The sequence below is a fragment of the Cariama cristata genome, unplaced genomic scaffold, assembly GCF_000690535.1.
Source record: "Cariama cristata isolate BGI_N322 unplaced genomic scaffold, ASM69053v1 scaffold17830, whole genome shotgun sequence".
NCBI lineage: Eukaryota > Metazoa > Chordata > Aves > Cariamiformes > Cariamidae > Cariama > Cariama cristata.
This window is the reverse complement of record NW_009595455.1, coordinates 1-9,615: the sequence shown is the minus strand read 5'-3', so window position 1 is coordinate 9,615 and position 9,615 is coordinate 1. Positions and strand designations below refer to the sequence as shown.

The window sequence follows — 9,615 nt, the reverse complement described above, 5'->3', positions numbered from 1 at the left end:
CCTCCCCCCCCTCCAGCCTCCACACCAGAATATAGACCTGCCAATATACCAATTTTCTGAATTTTTGACCTCTCTTGACTCCCTCTGACTGGTCCCGCCAAACACCCGCTCCATGCTGTGACCTCTTGAGTTGAGACGTTCCTTCCCACTGCCAGGATGATTTCGAGCACGGCCATTGGGATGCAGTAGCTCCATGGCCCCCATCCCTGAGCCTTTCCCCAGCCCTGCCTGCTCTGCCTTGGAGCCTCAGGGACCTGCAGGTCCCAGACCACCCAGATGGGTGGCTGCCATGTCCCCTCAGAGCACATCCCCATGTCCAATAGTCCCTTGTGTCTGGGTACAAGCTGCTTCTAGATGTCCTAGACAGGAGATCTTGTTGGGTCTGGCCTCGCTGACTACAGCTTGCAGCTGTGGGTCTGGGAATCCCTCCAGATCAGACTTGGTCTGGTGGGCTTTGTCCCAACTGTCTCCCACCCAAGTTCATGGCCAAAATCCGCCTTCTGATTGACAGAGTCAACCTGGTACTTTTAAGACACAGGTAAGCTTACTCTAACACCGTGAATGGGCTAGAAAAAACATGCTGTGATGCACCCTGGGGTGTAAAAGGAGCTAAGGGTGACTTGGCTGTTGGTGGCCACATGGCACATGTCCAATCAGAGCAAGACAGATGCCATATGTGTGTGCCAAAGGCTGGGCAATGACACGGAGACCAGCCTGCGGCTCCAGAGCCGGTCGCTGGGGAGGGGGTTGATGCCAGCTCCACAGCAGAGGAGTGCCTGAGCCCGCCTGCACACCCAGCCCTGACCCCATGAGTCATTTATTTCTGCTCTATCGTCTGCTCTGGCTGGCATGGAGTGGAGGTGGGACCATTTCTGTAAAGACCGGGTGAGGATGACACCTCCCATTGACGGAGTCACATTCTTTCATCTTAGGAGTGGGGTAGACCCAGGACCCCGCGTCAAAGGGCTCCTGCTCGCCCTGAGCCAGCTCCAGCACCGGATGGCTGGGGTGATGACACACACCATGGTGAGCTGGTCTTGACTCACTCCTGACATGCTGCCTGCAGGGCCAGGCTGGGCTGGCGGGGACTGGGCAGGTTGCATCAGCAGCTTTTGCTTTGGCAGAATCTCCTTCTGTAGGGTGTTTCACTCGTCTTGTTGCCAGCACCTGCACAGGGTCCTTGGAAAGCACTGGAGACCAAGCTCCAATGTGCATCACCATCACCTCCACCAACGCAGCACCCTTGGAAACACCCCAGTCACTCCAGAAAAGGGAAAAACCATCTCTGAATTGCTTAGTGGTGCTGTTGGAAGTGTGACAATCTGTCCGGGTGTTCCTAGGAGTTTTGGGGGCTCTGCTGCTCAACCACGGGTCTGATGGACTATCGTACCATGGACACAGGATCATCACTCACTTGCGGTGAGGAACCTCACCTTACTCACTGCAGACACCTTGCTGTCCATCCCACCATGTCCAGGTGGCCCTGGCTGTTGGTGCGCCTCACCTTTTGCTCGATGAGGACCTCATGGTCAATGTATATTGTCATGGGATGAAGAAATGCAAGCTGGTTGGTGTCCCAGCTGCCCCCTTTGTAGAGTAGGTCTTCTTGGGTTGATGGTACCCAACACACCTGAATCACTGCTATGGAGGTGGCAGAGCCTTGCTGGGTTCCATCCATCCATCTCCACCTGGTTTGATGTCTGTATTCCCTGCAGGATGAATTCATGGGCAGGAGCCCCCTCACTGAGGGCATCGTCCTTACAGATGTGTCTCAGCTCCTTTTGACTCTCTCAGTGGATGGAGATGCTGTCACTTTTAATTAGGATCGATTGCTGACAAGAGTGACTTTTGGCATTCTTGACTCCAGGCTCTGCAGATCCAGGACCTGCAGCCCAGAAGGACTATTTAGTCTCCCGGATAACCTCGTTTCACTGAGTTACTCCTGCTCGGATCACCATGGCGTGAGCTGGGATCATGAAGGAGCCTGGCTGCCAGGTGCCCTGGGCACAGTTGTGACACCAGACCAGCTGATCGCTGCCCAGTGCCTGAACAGAAAGGTCAGGTTGTCCTGGCACATCTCAGCTTCCATACCTGCTGTGCCCCAGCCTTGATCCCTGCCTCGTGGGGTCACTCTGAGCGAGTCACGGTGCTGCTCTGTGCCTCAGTTTCCCTATCTGCAAATGTGCTATTGCCCTTGCTGGGAACATGCCTTCAAATTCACTGGTGATGCATTGCCAAGGGTCAATGCTTTAACCTGAAAATCAGTAGAAATGGGAAAAAAAAAAACAAACAAACCAAAGAAAATATTCCCAGAGCATGATTTTGGGGTGTAGCAGGCAAACACCAGCAAGAAGGAGCTGGTTTTCGTTCATCACCCTGCAGAGCAACGCAGGCAGACGTAAGCTCTGCTGAGGGGACAGATGTTGACTCACACTAACGGGGTCAGGGCGAAGTGATACCCTGGGCAGATCACCCAGCATGGGGACCGTGTGTCGTGCCACTCAGAGATACAGGAAAAGGACTGGGACGAGACGAGGTGCTGCTGCCCAGGAAGCCTGTCCAGGGTCTCTGGAGGCCGTGCATCTCCCCTTGCCTTTTTATTCCAGAAAATTTGGGAATAATCCCAAATATCAGCAAGTCCGGAGCATCCCTGCACAGGATTCACCACTCCTCTCCCCTTCCCTCTGTGCTATCGGGATCGGAGCATCCCACGGCGAGACCCTCGCTGCATCCCAAGGAGGGTGACACCCACAAATCCCAATGTTTTCCCTAAGAGCCCAGGAGCTGGAGACACTGCTTACAGCTCAAGCCTGGCGTAGCAGCGTCTGTAGCATTTTCAAGTGACCTGATTTTGCGTCTGTCGACAAACGTCTCGTGGTGCCCCTGCAGCAGCTGTGCGCGTTCCTGCGGAGCCTAATCCAGACATCCCCGCACCGAGGGAAGAGTCCTCACGGCTTTGATCTCTGTCTTCGCATGCTCTTGGCTGAAAACTACTCTGTGGATCAGAGTCATGGTGAAAATCAGCTCACCTGGGTATTTACCAGGATCTCAAGACCGATATAACCTGCTGGTAAATCCCTTCCTGTTTCCCAGGCTCTGAGTGTTTTGGTGATACCAGAATTGAGCTCCTGGTCCTGGACCGGCACAGATCATCTGTGTACGCAGATCCGGTTTGAGCAGAGCTGGGTGTGAAATGCTTGCTCTGATTTAGCACCCACACGCCGAGCTGGTGCAACTGCAGCTTGGAAACAACCCGAAGTCTCCAGCAAACCTCCCTGGACTGTGTTTTCTGTCTTTAGTCTCCATCCTTGGTTCAGATCTGCCTGTTCCTTGGGAATGAAGGTCCTTGTGACCATAGATCACCTTCGTTTGCTAAAGGTATACCTGGTGGAGGGCAGCACAGGAAGAAATAAAAAAGGCGGCTGCAAAGACCTGCCAGTCCCCAAAATTTCTCTGGTTTAGGAAAAACGAGAGTGTTTTCCTTGGAAGTTCAAACTGTTTTCACAAGAGCAGGGCCTGTAAGGGTGGATGGTGTCTTTTCATTGACTAAGGGAGGTTGAAAGAAACCTAGATGAGCTCCCGGGTGCAAGAGCTCCCCTGCAGCTCCCCGAGCTCACACTCCTGGCTCTGAGTCACCTGGATGCTTTTGAAATGTTTCCTCCAAATTTAAAAATAACCATGGCTTGGATTATTCACTTGGCTGGCTGGACAGGATCGCTCGCCATTGCCCTCACTTATCGTCTGTTATTTTGGCCAGGCTGGCTAGAGACATCTCCAGTCGTCCTTGCCTCCCCGGGGACATGTGAAACCCATCATCTGGCCAGCAAATTGCCCTCAGATGGAGCATACATTTCCCTTTCTTAATTTCATCCCATACTCTGGGTTGAAACCCTCGGGACAGCCCAAAAAATTGTTTCTGTGGTTTGATACCTCCCCCCTTCAGTGGGTACCGTCCCCAGGGGACCAGCTCCCACAGGCACTGGGGTCACCACGCATCCCAGCCTGGTCCAAAACTTCCCTGTCTCCATCCTGGACCCATCTGCTGGGTCTCAGAGCCCAAGTGTCCAGGGAGGTTTCTTTGCATTTAGTGTTTGGAGTGCTGGAAACGTTTCCCTTGGGCTCTCAGGTGCTTTGGGGTCTGGGAATTTGGGCCAAAGTAGGGTCTCATCCTGACATCCTCCTCATCTCTCCTCCCATGGCAACGGGGTGCCCATTGCTCTCCTGCCAAGACCCTCCATGAAGTGTCGGTGAAGAAAAGGGAGGAGAAGCATCTCGGACACATGCCCTGCTCCATGACCCGGCTGGCTGAGGGTGATGAGACTTCCTAGGCTTCCCTGTGACCCAGCCCCAGCTGGCCCCACGCCTGCAGCCCTTGGCAGGCCTGGAGAGAAGGGGAAAGAGCGCTGCAATCCTGGTGGGAGCCTGAAAAACAGTGGGGTCAAGGGGGGGAAAGCTTCCCCATTCCACCGCTGGGTCCAGCTAAGAGCTCGCAGGCTACCTGCAAGTCCTCCTTACCTCCTGGCTTGCAGCTGCTGCAGTCCAGGGATGCTCCTGCCATCCCTGAGCTGTTTTATCTCGTAAAGCTCAGGACAGGGCACTTCTGAACCATCGGAGAAAGCCCGTGCTGTCCACAGAGCCACCCACGGACACTACTTTACCCTGCCCCCTCCCCCCTACTGAGCCTCAGACTCCTGCCCCCCCATTTCCTAGCAATTTCCAGCTGGGTTTGGTCTAATTTCCATGGCTTTGCGGCCTCGTGTGTGTTCGAAATCTTCAGCAACACAAAATGCAGCTCACCCTGGCAGGATGCTCCTTGGGATGCCGCAGGGTGGGAAAGGGAGGGCTTGCCGGGGGGGGCACCCCAATGTCAGGGTCCAGGCACAGAGGGTGGAGAGCCCTGCTGTGGAGTGAGAGACCCTGTACAAGGGCTCTAGCTATCAGCAGATTTCTGAAGTTTTATCTTCCTGGCACATGTTTCAAAGTATTTGAGGAAAGAGCTGGTGGTTCAAGAGAAGTGGACAAGATGAGGAACCCCCCCAAGGACAAGTCAAGATGGGACCAGACTGCATCCATGCATCCAGCATCCCCGACCAACAGGCTGTGGTTCAGCGTGTCCTGAGGACACCAGTTCCCTCTGCCATGGCCCTCTCCAAAGAGCCCAACGCGGCATCTTAGAGCAGAGATGGGGGCCCCTGAGGCAGCAGAGGCTGGTGCCAAAGGAACTACATCCCCCCACAAACATCCCTCCAGCCCTGTCCCCCCCAGCATCCTGCCGCCAGCCGCCGCCACGGGGATGCTGAGGGGCCAGTTCCTGTCGGACGCCCCTGGCCGGCTCCTTCCCCTCTCTTTGAACTTGTTTCATCTTCCCTGAGCGCGGCTGTGAGAGGGAAGTTTGGGTTGGGCGGAGGGACCCCGCTGTGCCTGGCTGGAGGGGATGACAGGACGAGGTTCCTGCATTGCAGCCAGGCAGGGAGGAAGGATGCGAGAGGGGAGATGGGAGCTTTTTCACCAGCATGAAGGAAGCAAATCTATTTTAGGTGGTTTCCAGCTGTTTAGAGAGGTTCTTGCGAAGGCTGGGGGGCATGGTACACTCTACTCCAGCCTGCTCAACCCGAGCGATGCTCCTTGGCGGAAGGGAGCATCCTTCAGACCCCAGCAGCCAGGAAGGGTGCTACCCAGGGGTTTGGGGTGAAGGGAGAGGGTTCGGTGGGATATCCCAGTCCCCCGACCATGCTGGGTGTGCACTGGGTTTACCTCCAAGAGCAGGAGAAAGGAGGTGCCAACTCTGAGCCGTGCAAGACCCCTCTCCATCCTGCAAAATCTGCCTCCACCTTGAACAAGTGGTCCACGTTCCTCTGTGTTTCTGTGTCCATAGGAAACAGGGCCATGGGAGCAAGGAAGGAGCCTGAGATGGAGCATCAGATGCTGCTTGGGCATCTCCTGCTTCCATCCCGAGCCACATTACAAATGTCTCAGGGCACTATTTGCTCAAGACATACTGCCAGCAAACACCCACCCCCGGGGCCACAAAGCTCCCAATCTCCTCCCAGAACTCATTCTCCTGCCTTGGACATGGGCAGCAGACGGGTCCATTGGTTTGCTGGAAGAAGGAGCAAACCTCTGGATTGTTCCCGCAAGTGCACAGCCCCCAGGCCCAGAGTACGTGTCGGAGCCGGAGCCGGGCTGCGATGCCCCATGTTCCCCCCTCGCTGCCAAGCTGTGCTTCCAGTCTTGGCTCTGTCTAATTAAATAAAAAGCCTGGAAAATCCAGTGGTGACTTTGCTTCTCCTTCAGACAACTCTTCCCAGCCAACAGTCCTGTTGGCTTCTCACCCAATTGGCCAGTACGTGACAGGGATGTGGAAACCCTTGCACACCCCTTCTTGGAAACTGAAATGCAAGTGGTGACTCACTGGGGACCCTGGAGCAGAGACGGCATTTGTGGGGTGGTCGGCATGAGGATGGAGCAGGGATGCCCGGAGCCTCTCTCCTTGCTGCTCCCAGTCCCTGCCAACTGCCTCTACGAAATGCATTTCCCTCCCCGCTGTCCCCTCTCCCTGAGCCTTGGCAGAGCCAGGGCTGCCTGCGAGCAGATAACGGCACCGGGGACGTCGGGGATCCCCGTACACGACAGCCCATGAGAACCCCCTTGGCCACATCGGCGAGCATCCACCCTGTGTCACGATTATCCAGGGCCTTTCTCTGCCACAGGAGCGGGCAGCGGCGCGCCCGTTCTCTGCTGACCCTGTCCCCTCTGTGCCTGATGCTGGCCGGCCGTGTGCCGAAGAGGATGTCCCTGCTCCACGTCCTGGCTACCCTAGGGATGTGGCCGAGGCAGAGATCCCCCCACATTGCTCCCCACCTGCCTGCAAATCCCTGTGGGATGCTGTTGCTGCCCAGGACTGGATGCCATTGCTGCCTGTGGACCCCCAAGACGTTAGCAGCTCTCCCTGAGGTCTCCCAGGCAGGAGCAGCTTCACGTGTCTCGCCAAGGACCCAAGTCCTGCCAAGGCGTCACAGGTTTTCAGCACCCAGCACCCATTTGCACACCGGCAGGCTCGGTGTCGCAGTGAGGAACGACACCACGAAACCGCGATTTGAGCTGTCAGCGCTGTAAAAATGCTTTCGGTATCATCTTTTAGCATCCAGCAACAGGTTGGGAGAAACTTGAGGCACATCAGATTCAGGGAATGTTCCTGAGTGGTGTTTTCTGTCTTATTTATGATCTCCAGTGTTGTTTTGCTGCTGCTGTGTCTAGGGCACAAGATCACCTAAAATCACTGCATTTGCCAGCTGCTGGGAATTCATGCCAGGGAAAGAAGGAAACATCCAGGGAGAAGCGAACAGGAGAGTTGGCGAAGCCAAACCCTTCTTGTTGAGGCTACGAAGCCTTTCAATATTAAAGTAGGGAACAAAAAGTCAGAAGACAATCTCATGGTGCCACGTGTTCAGACATATAACAGGACAACAAAATTCAGGGTTGATATTGCATGAGAAAAACCCACTCAAACTACACACAGCACAGGGAGCTCTAACTTCGTATCGCTCCCAGGAAAGTTCCTGGGGTCAGGGCAGAAATCTCCCCAAAAAGGCTCATTTGATGCTCAGAAGCAGCAAGGGAAAAAAAAAGACTGGGTTTGTTAGAAAAATGACTGATGAGAGCTAGGCAGTGTTGCTATGTATCAAGCCGCAGCACTCCCACACCTGAACCCATCCCCACCACGCAGGGGATGCAGGAGGACCAAAAAAAGCACCGAGAGTAATGACAGGGTGAGAATCACTTCGGTTACACCAACAGGCTGGAAGACGAAGATTTTTCAGGCTGGGAAAATCACACTTAGGGAGGAAGTCGGGAACAGACCGCGAAATCGTGTGTGGCAGGGAGGGAGTGGGCAGAGACTGTGGGTTTATCCTGTGCCCCCCCTTTTTGTCGTACGTTCCTTCCCCGAGCAGCCTCCGCTGGCCATGGCTGCAGGAAAAACCCCAACGCAACGGATCTCTGGCCTGATCCAGGGGACCTGGAGACACCGAGCGCTCCTGACCAGTCAGTTGATCCCGACGCAGGTGCCTCCTGTCCCTGTCTTCCTGTACAGCAAGGAGATTCCTGCTCTGGGATGGGTCCTACACCCTTTGGGGTCTGGGCAGCACCTAACACAAGGGAGTTGGGTCCCTTTTGCAGGGGGTCTTTGTTTTCCAGCAAAGCTCTCAGCAGCAGGAGCCTTCCCGGAGCTGACGAGCCCGGCAAAGGCATCCCTGCAGCCCAGGCATGTCCTTGATCAGAGCAAGAGGGACCAGCAAAGGACTGAGCCCGGGACACATGGGATGTGCTCAAGCAGCACCAATTCTGGGTGTCACATCCCCTTCCAGCCCCACTGACACCCCCGTGGTCCCACTGCAGCTCCCCAGCCCCACAGCTGCCTCCCCCTCCCAGCCCCAGGGCCTGCAGCACCGCACCAGCGGGGAGGGAGCCGGCCACGAAACGGTTAAATATCTCCTCCTGGAGCAGTAGAGTTCAAATACAGTGTGTGTGTGTCCCTTATTTATGCCCCACAGTACATGCTAAGGGTTTGGCTTTGACAACAGATGATGAGAAGGGGAAAAACATGGGAAGGAGTCATTTGTGGGGCAGCCCCATAGCCAGGGGTCTCTCCTGGCTGAGGTTACCCCATGAGAGGTGCCGGGCTGTCACCTCTGGTTCCTCAAAACCCCAAAGCTGTGTCCCCCACATGTCCACAAGCAAGCAGGTTATCACCCCTGGGTTTCTGGGCTCCCCATAGCAAGGGAAATCTGGGTTGAAGACAAATCCATCATCCCGTTTCCACTCCCTGAACCACCCCGCTGGGTGCCCTCCCATGTGCAATGGGACACACTTTGTCCCAGCCACGGGGACCCCGTGAGGGGCTGCCCTGCCCTACCCTGCCTGCCATGATACAGTCCCTGCCTGCACACCCAGCACCCCCTGAACCCCCAAGTGAAGCTGCCGGAGGCTCCAGGACCCCTCCAGCCCAGCCTGCCCCGACTGCTGCTGTGCCCAGATGTGCCCGAACTGGCAGCATGGAGGAAAATCTTTCTCCCAGTGCTTTTCCAAGAGTTTGGGACGTCCCGGCTCCCATTTAACCCCCACAGCAGCCACCACAGAGCTGGTCCCAACACCTTTTCCTACCTGACGGGGATCTTCACCCGCAGGTACCGATCCACGGCGATGGCCAGGAGAGCCAGGATGGAGCTCTCAGTGAGGATGAGGACGGGACAGGCCACCATGAGGCAGCTGTAAAACTCCGTCTGAGGTCCGATGTTGATGATGATGGCCAGGGGGATGACCAGAGCCCCCACGGCCACATCGGCCACCGCCAGCGAGACGATGAAGCAGAAAGTGGCATCCCGCAGCGCCTGGTTCATCTTCACAGCCCAAATAACCAAGATATTTCCCGGCACGGACACCAAAGCGATGAGGACTTCGATGGAGATGTAGGCAGCCTGGAAGGCTGAGACGGGGTGTGCCATGATGCTCCGGTGTGGTGTGTGTTTGTGTCCCCCCCAACTCACGCTGGGGTCCCTTGGTCACCTGCAAACGCCCAGGGAGGCTGTTAGCAACCGGCACCGTTAACTGCGCTGC

At 55.9% G+C, this 9,615-nt stretch overlaps 1 protein-coding gene across 1 annotated transcript in view; it reads right to left on the bottom strand.

The window, feature by feature from the left end:
* ADORA1 (adenosine A1 receptor) overlaps positions 1–9,506 on the bottom strand; it is a 25,040-nt gene extending 15,534 nt beyond the window's left edge. Inside the window, exon 1 of the mRNA XM_009702265.1 lies at positions 9,163–9,506. Within this exon, the coding sequence (XP_009700567.1) occupies positions 9,163–9,503 (341 nt within the window). The 5' untranslated portion in view covers positions 9,504–9,506. The remainder of the gene's footprint in view (positions 1–9,162) is intronic.
* Positions 9,507–9,615: the final 109 nt, after the last annotated feature.